This window comes from Acartia tonsa, chromosome 13 (assembly GCF_053477335.1).
Source record: "Acartia tonsa isolate MP-2025a chromosome 13, ASM5347733v1, whole genome shotgun sequence".
Taxonomy (NCBI): domain Eukaryota; kingdom Metazoa; phylum Arthropoda; class Copepoda; order Calanoida; family Acartiidae; genus Acartia; species Acartia tonsa.
The window spans coordinates 15,917,780-15,939,646 of record NC_137272.1 but is presented as its reverse complement, the minus strand read 5'-3'; the positions used below and the strand labels follow the sequence as shown (position 1 = coordinate 15,939,646).

General features: G+C 35.0%; 2 protein-coding genes across 2 annotated transcripts in view; both read left to right on the top strand.

Annotated features, from left to right (window-relative positions):
* LOC145304042 (uncharacterized) overlaps positions 1–21,867 on the top strand; it is an 88,823-nt gene that overhangs the window by 32,054 nt on the left and 34,902 nt on the right. The window contains exons 12-30 of the mRNA XM_080145802.1: positions 743–862; positions 1,310–1,360; positions 1,678–1,798; positions 4,411–4,538; positions 4,901–5,031; positions 5,426–5,562; positions 6,109–6,242; positions 6,961–7,072; positions 8,499–8,581; positions 9,020–9,100; positions 9,701–9,880; positions 10,179–10,596; positions 10,796–11,018; positions 11,768–11,842; positions 12,220–12,302; positions 12,639–13,010; positions 13,314–13,504; positions 13,828–14,066; positions 21,675–21,830. Of these exons, the coding sequence (XP_080001928.1) occupies positions 743–862; positions 1,310–1,360; positions 1,678–1,798; positions 4,411–4,538; positions 4,901–5,031; positions 5,426–5,562; positions 6,109–6,242; positions 6,961–7,072; positions 8,499–8,581; positions 9,020–9,100; positions 9,701–9,880; positions 10,179–10,596; positions 10,796–11,018; positions 11,768–11,842; positions 12,220–12,302; positions 12,639–13,010; positions 13,314–13,504; positions 13,828–14,066; positions 21,675–21,830 (3,035 nt within the window). The remainder of the gene's footprint in view (positions 1–742; positions 863–1,309; positions 1,361–1,677; positions 1,799–4,410; positions 4,539–4,900; positions 5,032–5,425; positions 5,563–6,108; positions 6,243–6,960; positions 7,073–8,498; positions 8,582–9,019; positions 9,101–9,700; positions 9,881–10,178; positions 10,597–10,795; positions 11,019–11,767; positions 11,843–12,219; positions 12,303–12,638; positions 13,011–13,313; positions 13,505–13,827; positions 14,067–21,674; positions 21,831–21,867) is intronic.
* LOC145304218 (uncharacterized) lies at positions 18,741–19,842 on the top strand. Its single transcript, XM_080146042.1, has 2 exons — positions 18,741–19,100; positions 19,395–19,842. Exons 1-2 carry the CDS (start codon positions 18,900–18,902, stop codon positions 19,617–19,619), a joined length of 426 nt encoding a protein of 141 aa, XP_080002168.1. The 5' UTR covers positions 18,741–18,899; the 3' UTR covers positions 19,620–19,842.

Sequence of the window (21,867 nt, the reverse complement as noted above, 5' to 3'; positions counted from 1 at the left end):
TAAATGTTGATCCGAATCGGATGTATTTTTTGCGGGAAGCTGTATAAATGTCTTAGGGTAGTTTTAGGCTATTTTTCTGGAGGCAAGGGGCGAAGCTACTAGTTACTTTACAAGTTGTCTATTATAATTTCTATATATTAAATATTATATGAGATGAGAATGCCTTTAAAGTTTAATAAGTTGGGCCCCCCATCTATACCAGACTTTATATCTGAAAAGTACAATTTAAAAATGGATATAAAATAAGTGGATATTGTGGCAATGGAATTTTTGTTGTCAATTTAGGTCCTCTGGGAAATACGTTCCTCCATGGTCAGAGAAGGGGATGGGATAAATTCATATGGTGATTACATGGGGGAATTGTTATATTGGCCACCTGGGAGATACATTTTATTGGGGTATATGAGTATCTTTCACAATGTCCACTCATTTTATATCCATTAAGCTAACTAAGGCTCTCTAAATATTAAAGTTTATTTATTAAATAACGTAATAATTTAGTGTCCGCTAGTTATTGAGAAATCTAATCAAAACTAGGGTTCATTAGGGAAAAGTATCCCTTTTGTGTATTGAAATTATTGGTTGAAAAGTTTTGACACACTATTTAATAAGAGTATCCAAAGATATTAAGTTGTCGAATGAGAAAACATGTTTTGTTAAACTTTGGGCACCAGTATGATTTACGTCCTAAGTCCCTGAAGTATCATATGCTTTTTGTGGAAATAATAAGTGTTTGTTCCAGGTATTCTATGCTGTTGGACACTGAAGAACCTGACAATCCCTCAGCTGGCAGTGAAGGAGCCGCCAGTAATCCTGCGGTTGGCAGCGGCAGGGCCGCTCCTTATCCAACCATCTACCACAGGCATCAACATGCATTCTAACAACAAGCTTTTGATGACAACCAGCGTCTTCGCCACTAACATATTTGGGTTCTGTATTCGAAGGGGTATGAATCAAAGATAAAAAGAAGCTTTAAAAATTCTAATATCTGTGTCTAGAAATAGAATAGCCTAAAACCATCCCGGTATTTTAAGTCTCTAACTACAGACAATAATCCTTACTACTTTGTATAATAGGATAAACAAAGCAAATTAAGTCAATTTATAAGTTACATTTGGGACTGAAAAGAATGCTACAATTATAACACATTTATTTTAACAATTTTACCCCCCTCCCCCTTCCAGAATTTTATTTTTAAATAATAGTGGTTTTATTTTGTAATTTTTATAATTGCTGTTTATCTCTGGGGCATCGGTGAGAGATGAGTTTTTTTGTGTGAAATGTTTATGTGATGCATGTATGGTCACAGAGATATGACCAGAAGGATGCAGGCTACTAGGTCTAGAGATCCACACTCCAGGTAAATTATATTCTTTTATGATAGTTTGGGGGGGGGGGGGGGTTGAGTATTAGACAATTCACTTTCAATTTAAAAAGTTCCCTCCGCCAAAATAGTTATATCCCTCCTTTCCCTAATTTCAATTTATATCAATAAAAACGGGAAGGGGGATGCTGTCCTCAACAAGCACTTTTTGGGAAACGATGGAGAAACAACTAGCTTTATTCCTGCTGGTTGTAACATCGGCAGCGTTTGTAACAATGCATCTTAATACAAGCAAAATATCAATTTAATTTTGTTAAAAACCGGTTTGTAAATCATTATTTATATGTGTCTAGGTTCAGTCCACTGCGTAGAGCCCACTCCGCAACTGTGATCCGACTAAATGGCGGGACCTCTGGCACGCGCCAGAGGTCAAGACTGCGTAGAGTCAACACTTTCAGAGAACCAGAACATGATGTAAGACTGGTTTTTGTAACGAAGCTACTCTTTAACTTTAGTTGTCCGTCGTCATAGGAAGAATCTCTAATAAAAGAACTTCATCTTCTATTGAAATAAATGTCTAAATTCTCTTGTTACACCTGATATTTCTAAAATTTCTCAGCTGTTATTAAAGAATACCTACAGTCGCACGATTTTTGTGCGCTTATTATGAACATTTAGTAATATTTTTTATGCCATGATATATGAAAATGAAACAAAAGCAGAAAGCTTTAACTTATCAAATCTAATTAATTTTAAAGTTGTTTATTTATTTTACTTTTTACATAAAGCTTTATAAATCTTAATCATATTCTAGGGTAAAGCGGGGCGATCTCGGTTTTGAGGTGAAGTCGGTATTTTTTTGACCATCTTCATTTAATGAAATTTTTCTCCATGTTCTAATCGACTGACAGAAAAAAACATAAAATCAAATTTGTTCCTTATTAAACTACCTACAAAAAAGTATAAAATGAAATTTTTAGGGTAGGTACTTATTGGGTCTTAAAGTCGGACAACAAAAAAAAAATTTCCGATTTTTTTGCTTCGGTCGGAAAAACGGTAAGTTGGACAAAAACTGGTAAGAGCTAGAGCTTAGACGTCTTCAGGGGACTTATTAAGAATCTAATGGGCTATCCATTTCCGTTTAAAACTATAAAAAAGCTTGTATAGTTTTTTCTTAAATCGACTAAAAGTGAAGCGGGGCGAATTCAGTTTTTTCACTTTTTATACTAACTTTTTCAATTTTATATAAAAAAGTGAAATTTTCGAGAAAAAAAGTAAAATTTCTCGTACTTTGAAAAAATTTATTTTTTTTGTAGAAAAAATTGTCCGATCTTCATAAATTTTTTTGTGAATGCTCTTTATTACATTTAGCAACTTTAACCTTTTGGGCATGCTGTAATTAAATCAATATGTCATAGGTTTTTTGAAGCTGGAAAATCTACCACAACATTTGCTAAACTTTTCTTTTTTTTTTCAACTTGATTTTTTTAGGAAATTTTGCTAATAGAACTAATTATTTTTTTGCCAAATCTATTCAAAATTGCCTGAATTTTAAGGATCAGGCCTTAAAAGCCATAAAAAGTTATTTTTTCTAGAAGTATTTTTATGTTTTTTATCAAAAAAATTTTCGAAAAAAAAAGTCAAAGGGATAGTTTCACGAAGTGCATTTAAAAAAAAATAGTGAACTGTAAGTTTTTTCTATTTTAAATAACGTAGTAGTGCATAATATAAAGTTATTGATTAAAATTAAGAGATTTTACCAGGGATTTTCCTTAAAAAATGAGTTTTTCATTTTTATTTTCAACTTCGTTGCGTGTTATATATGGCAAAAACTTTTTTTGTCATAAGTACAACTTTAGATAGCATTTATTAGTTAATAGAACTTTAAACTTTTTATACAACAAAATACACATAACAACAAAGAATGACCAATAAAATATTCAGTATGGTACTTAGAGTAGTGATCTTTTTATATGTCTTAGTAGAATATATTAGGCATTTGATAGATATGATTGTGATAAAGAATTTTATCATTGACCTGACCAAACTTTTTTTATTTGACAATATCTAAAAGAGTTAGTGATTTGCAACATAAATTACATGAGAATGGTCTTTTTTTATATATATATATGTTGTATGGTTAGTTGGTATTTCCGCGTGAGATAATGTTTATATTGTAAGTAAACCGGACGGTTTTCTTTATTTATTTAAAAAGAATTTATAGAAAACCTGTCCTATAGTGAACCGGACGTTATTTTTTATGTTTTTTAAGTAACTTGTCCCAAGGGGAACCCCTGTTCAATTTTTTTATAACTCTTGTGAAATATGTGGAAAAAGATTATCTAAAATTGGTGTTTTGGCTATACATATTTGGAAAAAAGTAGACCATTCTCATGTAATTTATGTGGCAAATCTCTTTAACTTTTTTCGTTATTGTCAAATAAAAAAAGTTTGGTCTGGTCAATGTTAAAAATTCTTTAACATATAATCATATCTATCCAATGCCTAATATATTCTACTAAGACATATAAAAGTTCACTACTCTAAGTACCTTAACTCTTTAAATACACTTCATAGAACTATCCCTTTCGCGTACTTCGGAAAAATAATTTTTTTTGGTAGAAAAAATTGACCTATCTTAATAAAAATCTTTCTCGTACTTAGAAAAAATTTATTTTTTTTGTAGAAAAAATTGTCCGATCTTCATAATTTTTTTGTGCATACTCTTTATTACATTTAGCAACTTTTACCTTTTGGGCATGCTGTAATAAAATCAATACGTCATCGATTTTTCGAAGCTTGAAAATGCCCTACCGACTTCGCCTCAAGGCGGGGCGAATTCGGTGCCGTTTTAGAGATCAATTTTGACAAACTTCCCAAAGTCCTAGGTTTACGTCCTTTTAGGACCTGGTCGACTTTTCTGAGATCTTTCTACTGGTCTTGGTCCCATTTAAAAAAAATAATTTTTACGATTTGCAGGTTCAAAAAACCGAAAAAAAACACAGAGTTCGCCCCGCTTAACCCTAAACTATCTTGTTGACAATTTTATTAGTGTTTAAAATAATATAACTCGATTATTTTTTCAGCCGCAAGGATTCAATGTAACCGGATTCCGGCAGGAGCTGCGGCAGCGGATGGTGGCCGCCAGACGTGCCCGCCGACATGCCCTGATGGCCAGGGAACCCCTGGATTTCTCTACCAGAACTAGCCCCAGGTATGGATTAATCAGTTGTCCCTCTAATAAGATCTAGAGAGGGAAAGGACATTTGGGCTGTTATTTTCACTTGTACCCAAAGTTTATGTTATCTGTTTTGTTGGCTTAAAATCTTTGGGTACTGTTACTGAATTTTTATTGGTTAGTTCATAACAAAAAAATGTCTAAACCATAAAGGGGTAATCGTGTTTATTATCTTTGCAATTTGGGGTGAATATCAATTTATCGTCTATTTCTCAAACAAATTTTTTATGATTTAATTTTTTGAAGGAGGGTTGTGTGGGGGAGGCGGGTGGCCCACTTAAGTTTAACCATTACAAAAATAAACATACAAACATCGTATTACTATTTTTTCCTTGTAGTGGAGGTTCAGATTCTTCCTGGGCCAGTGTTTCATCAACAGCTGGCACGTCAGTCCTGGCAGGTACCAGGCTTATTGATGGAACCATCAGGATACCCAGGGCCATCTATGATGAACGGACTACTTTGTCAGGTGAATTTCTTTTTCTTTTTTTTTGTAGCGCACCTACTTTTTAGCTTTGTTTGTCTGTCCATACGACCTTTCATATGACTTTCCTGAAAGGAATAAAGCTTATTGATGAAACCATCAGGACGCCTATGGCTATCTATGATGAACGGGCAACTTTGTCAGGTAAATTAATTTCTTTTTGATAGCGCGCCTACTTTTTAACTTGGTTTATCTGTATATACGACCTTTTATTTGACTTTCCTGAAAGGAATAAAGCTTATTGATGGAATCGTCAAGACACCTAGGGCTATCTATGATAAAAGGACCACGGTCAGGTAAATTGTCCATGTTTAAAGGTGCTTTTTTTATATGTTTAGATTATACGTTAAACATTTGATAAAATGAAAATAAAATTTAGATCGGCTGCTGGAAACCGTAGGACCTCCTGAGCGGACACGTGACATGCTGACCAGCATAGGTAGCTCCAGCACCTCCAGTCCCAGGGTGTCATCACAAATCCAGCCGCCTGCCACCAGCATAACAACTAGATCACAGGTTGGTAATTTAGACCATTAATCCTTAACAGTCGGGGGCCCATTATCGGTTGGTTGCGGTTGAGTGGGGCTTGAATGTCCCCTCTTATTATCTCAACTTTTAGAGGCAGGGATAGAAGTTTATTTGGGGTTTCCCTGTTTGATAAATATAATAAGATTCCGGCTATAAGGTTGTCAAAGTTATATTTTGCTAACTTCCTTTGCGAAATATTTTAATACTGGTTTAATATGTTTTGAACAAATTTTGTAGTTTTTTTTGCACCTTTTAAACAACAAAGACTAAATGATAAAATAAAACATTAGAGATGGAAAAGCCAAATTTTTGCCAAGGCTAGGTCTTGAGCTGTGGTGCGCGGTGGAGATAAACAGATTTATTATTATGCAGTCTTTTCTTATTGATATTACAAGGAATTTTTATAATTTTATAACTTTTGGACAAAAATAAAGACATTATATATGAAAAGCGGTTGATTTAGGCTTTTATAACACAAAGGAAGTTTAGAAATTAGGGCAACACACTTACATTGACGTCAATGCTTGTTATCAGGGTACGAGCAGTACAAGTACTGGAGAAGTAGCCTCGGAGGCCAGGAGGGTCAACCTACTATCTCTGGAGGACAGGATGCGCAGGATCTCCAGGCTGGCACAAACTTCTGGTGGCGCAGTCACCCTTACACCCAGGTATAAGTTGATTTAATCTGGTAGGAAGAAGACACTTGGAGATGAAATATGTATTACCCCTATCTGTATTTAATATTGCCTTATTCTCTTTATGAGCAAAAAAATGATTTTACATAGGGAGGAAGGGGAGACAAAACAGTAAATTGGTACCCAAAGTTTTATTATCACGTTCTCTTCGTTGGCTAAAAAGCTTTGGGTACTTTTTAAAAAATTTGATTAAGTTGGTTCCATTCTTGTTCTTGCCATCTTTGTCCAAATTATCCTAAGAAATTGAACTAATCATAGTTGACTTATTTTTTATGCTTTGTAATATGCTTCACATTACACTAAGGAAGAAATATTTACACGTTTTAATTCACCTTAGAAATGCGACTTTTTATAGCTGACTCATTATGCGAATGTTTTACTATTGGCTGATTTAGATAGTATGCATCTGGATCTTTTATTCCCGTATTCATTCGAAACTGATTAATATCCGGTGGATTAGAATTAGATTAGATTAGGTTTTTAGCCATACCTAAAAATTATGTCTAGCATCGTATTATATCCAGTTTTCTACGAACATAAAAATGTACAACCATAAGATTAAAACCAGTTTTTTAGCCCCGAGATGCCGAAGGCATAGGCTAAAAACACTGTACATATTATTTCCGCGAAAAGCTGTTTATAATACGATGCGAGAAATAACTATTATCTAATGTTGTGTTCTATATTCTAGAATGGTTGCTAGCACTACCAGTACCCAAAGTACCCAATCATCATCCACCACTCCAACCACACAAGCCATTGGTATTTCAGTGGCCTCTATTGCCAGCGCTATGGCGGCTCAGGTTTATATTGCATTTTTGTTTAGAGAATGGGGTATAGTCCCTTTCGTGCCAACGCCTCTTAAGGGGCATTTTGTCTTATTTTCACAGTAGCTGTTCTCATATTTCTAGCCCCTTCAGGGGGCTCTAACCCTGCGGGGTCAATTGCCTAACCCTGCAGGGCAATCACCTAACCTAAAATAACCTATCAAAAGCTACTGTGAAAATACGACTAACCGCCCCTTAAGAGGCGATGTCACTGACTTGAGATCCTCTGAGAGGAGTAGAGTGGAAGACTTTGCTGGCGCTGTTGATGGTGTTGCGGCTCCAGGTAGTTGCACCTCGGACAGGCTCTTCCCTGGCAGGCGCCACCTGGGGGCAAGACCAGGAAACCCTGTCCATGACTTACAAAGCCATAGTACGCAGTGTACTGGAGTATACTGCCCCAATCTGGAGCCCCATTATCTCCGACACTAGCTGGCAAAAACTACAAACCATCCAAAACCAAGCCTTAAAAATTATCACAGGCAACCTGGCTATGGCTTCTGAAGAACACATCCACAGAGAATCTAAGATCCTACCTATCAAAGATCATTGTAAAATGATCTCTAAACAATTTCTGTTGACCAACCATATCCCTGGACACCCTGGATACAAACACGTTCATAAACGTCTACCACCAAGATCTCACTTAAAACCAACCATCCAAAACATGAGAAATGAAATACAAGACCTCCTACCTGTATCCAGAGACAACCTGAAAGCAAAGCAAAAGAAAATCCATACTAGAGAAGTATCGAGAATCTTGGCTAACTATCCACCCAACAAAGTACTTCAGGCCAATCCACCAGAGGTCAACAAAATGGAGGCCAATCTAACAAGATCTGTACGCTCACAGTTATCTCAACTTAGATCTGGTTATAGTAGATTACTGAACTCTTATTTACACAGAATTGACGATAATATAGAAGATAAATGCCCGCTCTGCAAACAAACCCCCCATGACACTGTTCACCTGTTTAACTGCCCCAAAAACCCCACACATTTAACTGTTTTATCATTATGGACTCAGCCTGTTCTGGCGGCGAATTTTCTGAAACTTGACGAGGGCGTAACTTGAACAGAACACAAAAATTCATCAACTGACGAGATTTCCCCTGGAGGCTAATCAATCAATGTCACGAAAGGGACTATACCCAGAGAATGTTTTTTTTTCTGTAATAAAAAGTAAAATGCAAAGTCAGAGGTACTTTTTTAACTCTTATTTTTTAACATCTTAATTGGAACTGATGACATTTTTATTAGTGAAACAAATGTATTCCATAAAAAATGAGACAAATAAAGTTGTGTTTATATATAATATACCTATGATAATTTAGGACATAATTGTACATAAAATCCTTTAGGTGGTATTTCTATAATAAATACTTAATAAATATTTTATTGTTAGGAATCAAGAAACTCTGTGACACCGAATTCTGACCAGGATCATGTTCAAAGGGTTACCATTTCTCTTGGCAACTCTCATAATAGGTAATGATGTCAACATTTTCTTAAGTTGTGCACAAACAGGAATCTTAATGGATAAGTGAATGAATGGACTTTCAAATTGATGTACATCCCCAATGATAATAAACAAAATTACCCCTTTTCAGATTATTTTTGCACAGTTTCTGAGTCAGCAAATAAGATTACGTGGTCATAAAACGTTGGATACCAGTATAATTTTTGTTCCTATGACCCCTCCCTTCTAAATAGTGTAGGTTTTTTAATTTATAACGTACGTCTGTACGTTAGAGCACGTATGATTAATTTCCTTTTAAGAATATGTTTGAAAGTGTTACAATTTACCTACATTTTTTAAGTCTGTAACTATAATACCTAGTAAATCTTCTTGTAATTTTTTTTAGTCAGCGAAAAATTTGGGGTTAAAACAGTGTTTTTTTATTTAATAATACAAAAACTATTTAGGATTGAAAATATCAACGAGACGAGTTCCCCCCAATCTCCGGTCAGGGGTCCAATCTACTCTACTCAGATAATGAATGACAGGTAATAGTTATTAATCGCATCGTATTATAGGCAGCTTTCCGAAGATAGCAAAGAAAACTTTTAAGATTAATTCCAATTTTGATGGTTCCGAGGAGCCAAAAGATCAAGCCATCAAAACTGGCATTAGTTTTATGATTTTTGTTTTTCATTTTTTGCATTATTTGTGGAAATATGTCTATAATTCAATTTAAGATTTTTTTCAGTTCGTCTGGTAATCTGTTCTAATCTTCGGATATTGATCGGTTTGGAAGAGATACTTGAAATATAGATATAGAACATTGAACGATAAATAATCTTCCCCAAAAATTGCAACTTTGGTTGCTAATCAATTCTTTTCTCTAAAACCATCTGAGGCTAGTGTTAACTGTACCACAAAAGCATATCCATATTCAAACCAGGAATCTAAAGGGATAAGACACTGGCCAATAAATTAATGTACATCTCCAATGATGTCATACAAAAATAACTCTTCTGTAGATTACAATCAGTAGTGTAACGTTTGGACACTCAACTTACCTAATGAACCAACCAAATAAATTTCCATGAAAGTCCATGAAAACTGTTTTAATCAATTGTGAGTTAAATTCTCCTGTTTTTAAGTGTGATGTACCAACGTATGTTGGAATCCTTCCGCCAAGGCGAAGAACGGCGGGCAAGAGCGGGCGTTGGAGGTGATACCGCCGTCAGCTCTAGTGGCGGCGGCAGCGAAGACGGACAGCCGTTTGGAAGTAGACGCAGAAGGTCAATTGATGATTATATTGTTGAGAGCTACAGTGTCAGGTTAGACTCTTATTTATCTTTAAATGAGTGGTATAACTAAGGGATAAGACAATGGATCGATAAATTTAATACAATACATGCTAACCCAAGATTAGCTCTCCTGTAGATAAAAATTATTTGTTAAAAAGTTTCTTTTAATTTGGAACAAACCAATTATAATCAAGTAAAGTACCCAAAGTTTTGAGCCAACTAATAAGATAATGAGGTTATAAAACTTTAGAGGAGACTAGGTATTTCATACAAATTTCACTCTTTGTAAAAACCTATTAGACCTAAACACAAATCATGAATGTTCTAGGCATAGCAGCGATCAATCAAGCCCAGTGGTCATAAGTAGTCACCAAGAACAGCCGCCAAGGTCAACTGCATCGGCCAGAGAACGGCTAACAAACCTGTTCTCGCGTAGGCTTGAGGTCCGTTTGACCAACATGGCCCCTACTATAGTGACACACGCCAGCCCACTGAATGTTCTTCATCAACAGGCTAACAACGGCGCCAATACTGGTAGTGCAGCTGATTCTATTATGACGTCATCAAGTTTTGGCGCCAATTCTAGTGGAACAGCTGATTCTCTGATGGTTGCATCAAGTTATGGCGCCAATTCTGGCAGAACAGCTGATTCAGTGATTGTGGTGACGTCATCATCACCGTCAAATTTAAGCGCCAATTCTGATCATGAAGAAATTATTGCTGATACCACACTAACTCCGACACAGGTATGTAAACTCAATTAAATCACAAAGTGATATTTTACAAATGCATTTAAGCTGAAGTATTTTATCTAATCCTTTTCAATCATATCAATATTTTGTTATTTATTCCGATTTTAAAAAATTTTGTTTAAGGTTTTATGCTAAAAATATAGCATTTGTAGGTTCATTCCTAACCAGAAAATTTATGTATATTTGATTTTAGATTGTTGATCGTTTACCAGTAATAACCGCCGTTGGTCTTCCGCCGCCGTCATCTAGACAGTCACCGTTGATACACGACGATGACCGCCAGTCGCCGATGCTCAGCGGCGGTCTCGTGGAAACGGACACCGCCGATGACGACAGATTAACGCCAAACAGATCTGTGTTCTCACAAGAGGAGATGGGCAGCGGGAGCCAGAACACCCTTGATGGTGTCTTGACAGGTGACAATTTTACCTTTTTTAGTATGGCAGCTACTTAATTTATATCTAAGGTATGTTTGTAAGTGTATGTATGATAATTATTTTGTATTTGTTTCGCTGTTGGTTTAAAATGCATCAATTTAACTTGAATATTAGTCTTACACAAATTATATTTACATATAAAAAATTATATGATATGTAATTTTGTTTAGAATGGAGGGAGTTTTATTGTAAAACTCATAAATTTATGTATGTATATTGTATAAAGCAACAACCTTTAAAATTAGATGCAAGTTGTTCAGGGGTGTATATTCTGCATGGGATCCCCGGCTCAGGGAGGGGGGAAAAAAATAAAAAATAAGTGGTTGGAGGGAAAAAAATGTAAAAATTAAGAAAAGTGAAAACATTTTTTCCATTTCGCCCCTCTCCTTGGTTAAAAAAACTAAAAAAATGTGTGGTAGGAGGGATAAAATAAATAAAATATCGAGTTCTTTAAATATTTTTCTATTTTCCCCCCTACTTTTTAAGAAAAATCTAGGGGAAAAAAAAATAAAAAAAATTTGTAGCAGGGGAAAAAAAATGAATCTTGTGCAGAATATACACCCCTGAAGTTGTTTAAAAGCTGCCTCGTAAATCCCCTTCCTAGGATTCTAATATTTTAGCTTTTTTCGATTTGTCCTTGTAACCAAAGTTACGATATTTCTACCAAAAAAAAAAAACACCTAGGTATTCATTATATTGTCTTAATTTGAAGTGTTATTTTTATTTAGATCATTCCTACTCTTCCATCCATGAAAGTGTGGAGGACATTGACTCAGGCGTTTCTGGGTACGCCAGGTCTCCAGGTAGGGATTTATTGTGGATCTAAAGGGATAAGACAATGGCAGATAAATTGTTATATATCCCCAATGATGCATAAAAATACCCCTTCTATAGATTACAATTAATGGTTTAAACATTTGGACACTAAACTTTTTTCATCTTTTTCTATTGGCGTTTGCTCTTCAGAGGGTGTAGTGTAGGTACCCTTCCCCAAAATGGTTATAAAACATGGTTCTATGCCAAGCTACATTGTAAAGAAGAACCTAATAAGTTTTGGGGTTATTAGATCTTTCGGTATACTGCACAGGCAGAGAGTCATCCTGTTATTTTTTATCAAAATAACTTTCCATTAATCTATGGAACATTTTAGAATTCATAACAAAGCAAAATAATTTTTTAGTATCTGTAGCAGCCGACGTATTCAGCAGAGTGAGAAATTCCCAGCCTACTCCCGCCATTGTTGGCAACCCTTCATCCCTACAGGTTGGGTTTATTTTATTTAAATGGAGATTTGCACATGCTCTGATAAAATGTTTCTCCCATTAGGCTATAACAATACCCCACCCCCCCCCCCCCCCTGTGATTCTATTATTATACGTATTCTGTATCCATTTTTATTTAGCACCGCATTTTTACCCTCTTAGTAAGTTAAAATTACAAAAGAGCACAATTGAATCCGAGAAGAAGGGGAAGAAATTAAAGATAAGGAAATATTTCGTACTTTTATTATATAAAAAAGAAATAGAAAGAGTTGGAGGGGAAATACAACTAGATTGGAAAATATACACCCCTGTACTCATAATGAATTTTATGCAACAGGAGTCAGTAAGATCACCTCTGCCCTACGAGTCTCGAACCGGCAGCTGGTCTCCGTCGCCCATGGACCACCATCATGCGGCGGCCACACGCAGCCTTCACAGTCGGTCCCCGGCTCCAAATCGTTCTCCCGCCCCGTATGACTCGCCCAGAAGTACGCTCAACCGCTCCCCCAGCCGCGGCGGACCCTTGACAACTTTCGCGGATTCTGAGCTGACCGCGTTGCGAAGCCGCATCGCGGCGGGCGTGAGGATAAGTAGGCGAGCAACGGCGGATGCGCCGCTAACCGGCGGCATGTCGGAAAGGATTGGTCTGTTTAGCAGTGGTAGTGGTTATACAAATACTACGTCTTCTAGTAGCGAGAATTTACATCAGGTTCGTATTTTTACTATTGGCTTCTCTCTCCCCACCTATAAATTTATAATTTTGCAATTTTTTGGTGTAGGGGGGGGGGGGACTCAAAGGTTTATTTATGTCTCTTTCTTGGATTTTTGCCTTCTACCCACTCACAATAGCTAAATAGCCTAGGACCTGCAAAAACCAATACTAAGCTTCCCTTAAAATTGTAAAAAAAATAAAAGTTATGTCTAAATATCAGAACTTTTCAACCTACTAAAGGGGTAATATTGTTCATCATTATTGAGGATATAACATGTATTCAATTTTACCTTGTTTTAGTATCCTGAAAATCCATTCACTTCTCGGCCACCCAGTTCAGCCAGCGAAATAGAAATTGAGCTGCCGTCGGCAGTCAGTCACAGTTCTACGGCCGTTTCATCGCCCATCCCCCGGCCGCTGACGGCTCGCGGCCGCTATTCTGTCGATGTTGAGGGCAGAAGTTCATCCGTGGAAGGACACTCAGACCTTAGGCAATTAATGTTTTTTTCAGCTGTTTTTTTGCTGTGCTGCTACTTTATAACAGGTTAATGTCTGTACTTACTCATGTTAAATCTGTTTGACGGAATTTATTTCAATATTCATTTCAATCGCATTATTTTTTAGATAATAATATTGATACTTAATGGGATTTTTATTTCTAAAACAAAAGTACAGTACCTTTTTTTTATTTAAATCAGGCATCAATTTTCCCCAAAATTAATCTTGTAATTAATCCTTTCTGAATATAATCTACCAAAGGCAGATTTGCATATATTTATATGTACTTGTTAAAAACATAAATAACCACGATCAGGCGCTCCATGTCAATTGACCAGGGCGGGGGAACCACTACGCCTCAGCCCCACCCTCCCACACCAGCCGATGTCACAGCTGTTGGGATGGACGAGGGTTTTGCCAGTGATTCCAGTTCTAGCCGGCCAGGTTCCAGGCTGGAGCGCCCGGACAGCCGGTTAGGCGGCGGCGGTATGGCAGCCTCAAGTGAGGCTAACAGCAGGATTGTTATGAATAGAAGATCAGTTGTCAGAGTTACAGGTAAGAAAAAAATTAAACACGGTCTTTTATAATTAATGTCTGCTCTGTTTTTTGGTGACTTACTTATGTCCAAGTCTTTTTTGAAATTCTGCGTTTGGTTGTCAATTCTTTTTGGGCGAAATCAAGGGTTATAAATATAGGGTAGGGGGCTGGGGGCTTTTCCCTCATTGTCAGAATTTATAATTTATACCTATAATATCTATTCTTTGGCCATAAAGACTTCTTTTAGGTAAATATTTTTGTAAAAAATGAATAAATCTGCGTTTGAACCATATCCAGGGCGACCACTGCATACTATATATACTATTTATACTATATAGGATGAATTTGGATACTATATCATACTATATGACCAAAATTTACTATATACAGGGTGACCACTGTGTACTATATGTACTTTATGTACTATATAGTCAAAATTTTGTACTATATGGTACTATATGACAAACTAGGTACTATATGTACTATATGAGTTAAAATTTTGGTACTGTATGAAAATCTTTTAAGTATTATTTTAAAACTTATTACCTACCAACCTAAGTATGATAATATTGTTTGTAATATTACAATGTACTTTCAGCTCTAAAACATACTAATAAAGAGAGTAGTGATTTGGGTATGTAAAGTAAAATTATAAGCGCTGAAATATGCAATGACTCTTAAAATCACCTTAATCATACATATTTTTGCTTCAATGATTTTTATTATTTCTTACTATAAGATATAAAACTCTTTGTTCTTCATATTTTTATGATTTCTAAAGCGGCTAAATTTTTAACATTAAAATTTCTAATTAGTGCTTTTCCTGTATATTGCTAGATGACCAAGTTAGGTTAAGTAAAGAATGCCCTGCTGGGTTAGGTTAGGACCTTGGAGGTGTAAGTATAGAAGACCGACTCAAAATGCAAAAAAAGTTTAGCGCACTATTTTAACCAATTTTTTTTATGATATAATGACAGTTGACACTAAAACAAATGTTCTGGTAGCTTTTTTTCAGCAATATGTCAATTTCGATTTTCATAAAAAAAGAATTTTTGTTATGGCTTTATACTCCTTCCTGAATTTGCTTTGAAGAGTATATTAAAGAATTTAAAAAACGATCTTTAAAGATTTTGATCATAGCAAGGGCTATCCTCAAAAGACTGACAATTTTGTATGTTTTAGCAAAATCATCTGATTTTAAGTTATTTAAGGATAACTTTTTAAGGGTTAATTTTTTTATAAACCGTTTTTTGATTCTTAATCTACTCTTCAGGAAGGTAAATAAAGCCATACTCTGAAAGAAGAAAAAATTTCCTCCCCCTTTTTATGATAATCAAAACTGATATATTGATAAACAAAAGGTACCAGAACACTTTTTTGGGTATCAATAGTCATTATATCATGAAAGGAATTGATTGGAATAGCACGCCCATTGAGTTATAAAAAAATTGGTAATTCTGAGTCGGTGAAATGTATAGGTTTAGATCCTCACTGTAAAGGGGGGAGGGGGATTTGCCACTTTTTGAAACCAAAAGTAAAACGTGCATGATCTCAGTCTCTAAAAGAGATACAGCTCTAAAATTCGGCACAGCAGTTGTTTTTGTGGAGAACAATATGGAATTGTGAAGAAACGGCGACGGAACCGCCGCTCCCGCCGAAAACCGCCGTTTCCCGCCGATATTTTGTTGCCTTTTCTCGCCATAATAGACAATTTTCAAATATCTGAGATAAACTTTTCTTTTTCATAAAAATTTCCCTTACATTTTCACTTGACACTTGTAAGATTTTAAACTTGTTATTTTTTTTAATATTGACATGTTTGAAATATTACAAGTGTCACGTGAAAATATAAGGGAAATTTTATGTGAAAATTCCACCAATTAAAAAAATTGTTTAATGCTCCCTCATCATTTGTCTCACCTATCGATTTCAAACTTTGCATGATGATTCCTTTAAAAGATAGGTACTACTTTGAAAGTCTGAACGTCCATTTAAATCTTGCAGATTTTTTTATTTTTTGACAAAAAATTTATGTATGTTAAAATTATCTGATTCATCTGATTTTTGATATACTCACTTCTATTACAACAAGGTAAAGTGTTATAGACGAAGCATCTCTATAATAAAGTCCTATAAACGTCAGTATGTCCTTAAACAGTAACATATATTTAATCAGTTTTGCAACAAATTTACTTATAATTTTGTTCAGACATTTGCATTAATATTCAGTTTATTCAGCTCTGACACTCAACAAGTGTTAATGTTCTTGTGTCCTTCCATTTCAGTGCTTCACTTTTATGGATGTTGTCATCCTTGTTTTACCCATAAATATTCGTACCCAAAAGTTTGTGTGTTTGTTACACTTATATGTACTTAATATAGAAGTAGATGCTCAAGTCTATAAATCAGCCAATTGTTATGAATATGACATTTAGAAAAGGGGGGGGGGGTGCTAAATGACATAAATACTTAAACCATGAGCAAAATGGTCTAAATATTGACCTATAAACTTGAAACTTCGTATATATATAAGCCTAGTCCTATATTATAGGTATTACATCTAAATAGCAAAAAAATCTTAATTTTTAAAAAAAATTTGGTTAGGTTAGGTAAGAAAAACCCTGCGGAAATGGGGTTTTAGGCTTTTTTTGGTCTATTTTGATGTGGAAATTGTTTTTTCTTAGGGTTTTAACTTAAATGCACTGTGTCTATTCATAAGGACATCATTTAAGATGATTCAGCAAGTCGGGGACCGACCCCAGGGGGCTAGGTGGGTGGGCCGCAGTGGTCAAGTGCATTTTCCCCAATATATATGTTGTGATACATTAAATTATAGGTTTTTTAGGTCAAGGAACACAAATTCAGAGCTAAAATAAGCATTAGACTTATCTGAAGCTAGCCCCAGCGGGCTAGGTTGGTGGCCCGCAGGGGTTAAGTACATTTTTTCCAATATATATCTTGTTATATATCAAAATATAGGTTTTTTAGGTCAAGAAACTCAAATTCTGAGCGAAAATTAGCATTAGACTAACCTGAAGCTAACCCCCTCGGGCTAGGTTGGTTTTCTGCAGGGCTTAAACTTAAATTAAATCCTCAAACCATCATACGACCTAAGTGAAGCTTACCTAAAATTGCTAACCCAATTGGTTCAGTAGTTAATGAGATCTTAAGCTTCAGACATAAAACCCTTACCACTTTATTTAATAAGATATAGGTATAGGTACTATTTTTTAATATTATATTACTATTATTACTTATTTTACTATATTAGTTAAAATTTTGTGTACTATATGGTACTATATGAAAATTTTCATGTACTATAAATGTACTATATATTTGTAAATTTTGAGTGGTCACTCTGTATATATACTATATATTTTAACCTTTACTTGACCAAAATTTACTATATATACTATATAATATTACATTTATATAACAAAAAAACTAATATTGTCAGTTTTGTGACAACGCCTCTTAAGGAGCGTTTTGTCTTATTTTCACAGTAGGTTTTCTCCTATTTCTAGCCCCTGCGGGGGCTCAAAAGATACTGTGATACGACTAAAATGCATAAAGATGAAGAAAATCCTTTGAAATATATTTTTGTTTGTGATTATGATATAAATATCAGTTATTTTTCATAGAGTTAACTTAAGGGTGAGGGGTAAGTTTTACCACTTTCGCTTACTCAGTGATTTTTAGGCTAGGTATTAATGTGAGACTATAGGGTATTTGGGACAAAAATTTACTTTTGGGTAGTAGTTTACTTATATTCAATATTTTTTTGGGTAAGTTTCCAGGTTCAGGTAGGAAAAAGGTGGTTTCTGGACAGGTAAAAAAATTGTAAAATTTAGAGATCAACTTATTAAACAAAATATGCATCTTTCAGGATGTTATTAACATATCTGAAGAAAAAAATTAAAATTAGCCTCTAAGTTCTGGTTCTGCAGGCCACCAAGTCAACTCTGGACTGGTAAAAATTCAAATTTTTTTTTGTTTGATGAGTTAGAGGTCAACCTATAAAACAGAATATGCATCTTTTTGGATGTTATTAACATATCTGAAAAAAAAATGAAAATTAGCCCTTAGGGTCAAGCCCTGCAGGCCTCCAGGTCCATTCTGGACAAGTAAACAATCAAATTTCTTATTTTAAGAGTTAGAGGTCAACTTATAAAACAGAATATGTTTTTTTTTTTGATTTTATTAACATATCTGAAGAAAATATATAAATCGGCCTCCTAGTTCAGGTCCTGCAGGCCTTTAGGTCCACTCTGAACAGGTAAACAATCAAATTTCTTATATGAAGAGTTAGAGGTCTATTTATATAACATAATATGCATTTATTTGGATAATATTAACATATCAGGATCCAAGTTCAGGTTCATTCAGGACAGGTAAAAGACTCAAATTTTTTTTTTGAAGAGTTCAAATTCAGGCCTCCAGGTTTTCTCTGGACTGAGTCTACATGGAAGCCTGCCGCACCTTGACCTGGAGGTCAAGGGGGGGGGGGAGTTCTGACACATTTGCGTAAACCTGGTATATAGGCTTTATCTTTGGACTGAGAGGATAGGTTATTAAAGATAAAATCATTCTTATATGATGAATTTTCCCAAGTTTTAAAATTTTTTGGATAGGCCTCCAGGGGATCTTGGACAAAGTAGCTTCGGACAAAGTAGCTTTGGACAAAGTAGCTTCCGGACAAAGTAGCTTCCGGACATTTACTTAAGAAAAGTAGCTTCTAATAGAAAAATAAAAAAAATCGCCGAACCATTTTTAGTAAAATCCACGATCCACTTTTTGTAAAATCATCGAATTTTATGATTACAAACAATTAGTCATCTTCACACCTTTAAAATGGAGGGAAGCTTGGCTAAATTTGTGCTCTCCCAGATGAAGACTGAGCTTCTCCAAGACAACCATAAGTTTACCTACAGGCGTAAGCAAGTAAAAGGAACAAAGATTTACTGGATGTGCAGCCAAAAAAAAGCAAAAAAGTGTTATGCTCGAGCAACAACAGAAGTTAAAGATGGTGTTCAACGCATCGTATCCATTCTAGTAAGTTTCCTTTACATTTTTTTGTTAACTGTATTCTATCTTAGGTCATAAAAAATATATATTATTAGCGAGGTTTGGTGATTATTAGCTTTATATTTATATGTATACCAAATGGACTAGACAATAGTATTTAATAACTCTTTTAAATTAATTTTTTAAAAGATATTTTACTTTTATTTGTGTTGCTATTGATCATGGCCGCAGCGCTCGGCCCCCTGGCCTGCCTAGCTGCGGGCGCTCGGCCCCCTTGCCTATAACCTAACCTAACCTAACCTATGTTTACTATTTTTTAAGGGACCACACACGCATTCCAGTGAGCTTATGAGAAAAAAAGTCAAAGAAGTTGAAAAAGAGGCGATACAAAATGCAGCTAGAAACCCCACCCTTTCTACAAGAGTTGTGCTGGCTGAGGTGGCTACAAAGTTACAAACTGATTCGATGGCAGTGGATACTTCATCATCTAAATCTGATACACTGTCCAAGGCGATGTTTAATGGAAGAAAAGAACATTGGACATAAATTGTAAACTACAATTGTAGTTGTAATTGTAATTTGATCAGTTTATAAATATAAATTGTTAAAGTTTTGTTTGCTTTCAATAAAATTAGAAGTTAATGTACATTAAACATTCATACATAGGTTAGGTTAGGTTAGGTTATAGGCAAGGGGGCCGAGCGCCCGCGGCTAGACAGGCCAGGGGGCCGAGCGCTGCGGCCATAACCTTTATTATTATTAGAAGCTACTTTTCCTCAGTAAATGTCCGGAAGCTACTTTGTCCGGAAGCTACTTTGTCCTGAATGAATTTTCCCAAGTTTTAAAATTTTTTGGATAGGCCTCCAGGGGATCTTGGACAAAGTAGCTTCGGACAAAGTAGCTTCAGGACAAAGTAGCTTCCGGACAAAGTAGCTTCCAGACATTTACTTAAGAAAAGTAGCTTCTAATAGAAAAATAAAAAAAATCGCCGAACCATTTTTAGTAAAAATGAAAAAAAAAATATTTTAAGAGTTAGAGGTCAACTTATAAAACAAAATATGCTTCTTTTTTAATGTTATTCACATATTTGAAGAAAAAAAACATGCAATTTTTTTTTCATATGCTGACCTCTAACTCTACAGAGACCACCTGGAGGCCTGGAGCTCCGGAACCTGGAGGCCTATCCAAAAAATCTTAAAACTTGGAAAAATTCATCATATAAGAATAATTTTATCTTTAATAACCTATTCTTTCAGTCCAAAGATAAAGCCAAAATACCAGGTTTACGCAAATGTGTCAGAACCCCCCCCCCCCCTTGTATTTTATCTTCAGATATGTAAATAACATCTAAAAAGATGCTTATGGTGTTTTATAAACTAACCTCTAACTACATAAATAAAATTTTTTTTATTTTTTCCTGTCCAGAGTCCACCTGGAGGCCTGCAGCATCAAACCTGGAGGTCGATTGTCATTTTTTCTTTAAACATATAAATAGCGTCTATAGAAATGCTTATGTTGTTTAATAAACCTCTAACTCCTTAAATTTAAAATTTTTATTTTTTTCATGTCCAGAGTCCACCTGGAGGCCTGCAGCTCCTAAACCTGAAGGCCAATTTTATTTTTTTCTTTCAAATATATAAAGAACATCCAAATATAAGCTCATTTTGTTTCATAAATATACCATGAACTGTTCAATAAGGGAAGTTTTATTTTTACCTGTCCAGAGTCTGCAGGACCAGAACTTAGAGGTCGATTTAAATTTTTTTCTTCAGTTATGTTAATAACATCCAAAAAGATGCATATTCTTTTTTATAAGTTGACCTCTAATTCTTCAAATAAGAAATTTTAATATTTTACCCGTCCAGAGTGGACATGGAGGCCTACAGGACCAGAACTTGGAGGCCGATTTTAATTTTTCTTCAGATATGTTAATAGCATTCAAAAAGATGCATATTCTGTTTTATTAGTTGGCCTCTAACTCTTCAAATAAAAAAATATCTATAACCTGTCCAGAGTGGACCTGGAGTCCTGCAAGACCAGAACTTGGAGGACTATTTTAATTTTTTCTTCATTTATGTTAATAACATCCAAAAAGATGCATATTTTGTTTTATAAGTTGATCTCTAACTCTTCAAACAGAAATCTAAATTTTTTTACCTTTCCAGATAGCCTGCAGAAACCTGAACATGAGACCTATCCAAAAAATGATTAAATATATGTGAAATACTAACTAAAAGTAAACTTTTATCCTAAATTACCTATAATCTCACATTGATACCTTGCCTAATAATCACAGAGTAAACCCCTTACATGTGAAATTGCTTTGATAACAGCTTGCTTTGAGTTATTATTGATGATGTATGTATATTGTAATATACTATGTATTACTAAATAATTCTAAGTCCGATACTATATCATACTATATGAGTTTTAAAAAATATACTATATATACTATATGGATTAAAAAAATATACTATAAAAATACTATATTTTTTTGGTTTCGGAGTGGTCGCCCTGCATATCCTGTATTGCGAATATTGCAGTCGTTGGGGCTTTACATGTTTTAATGCCATGCACAATCACATACATCATTTGTTGCAGGATTAGAAAGGACCAGTGTAACAAGAAGAAACACCCTGACAAGATTACTGGAGGAAGATTTGGAGACAGTGACGCGGGAGAGGGCTGCCTCAGCTCTGTCAGCGGTCACCACGTCCCCTGTCTACTCCAGGATGGCTTCTCCCTTGTCTCTTCCAGGTATAGTAACATTTTTTATCCTATTTGAAACGATAAC

Bases quoted from the DNA above. Each gene is read 5' to 3' on its own strand.
- LOC145304218 (XM_080146042.1), top strand. From the start codon at position 18,900: ATGGAGGGAAGCTTGGCTAAATTTGTGCTCTCCCAGATGAAGACTGAG. The intron at 19,101-19,394 runs GTAAGTTTCCTT...CTATTTTTTAAG, and splicing joins AACGCATCGTATCCATTCTA to GGACCACACACGCATTCCAG.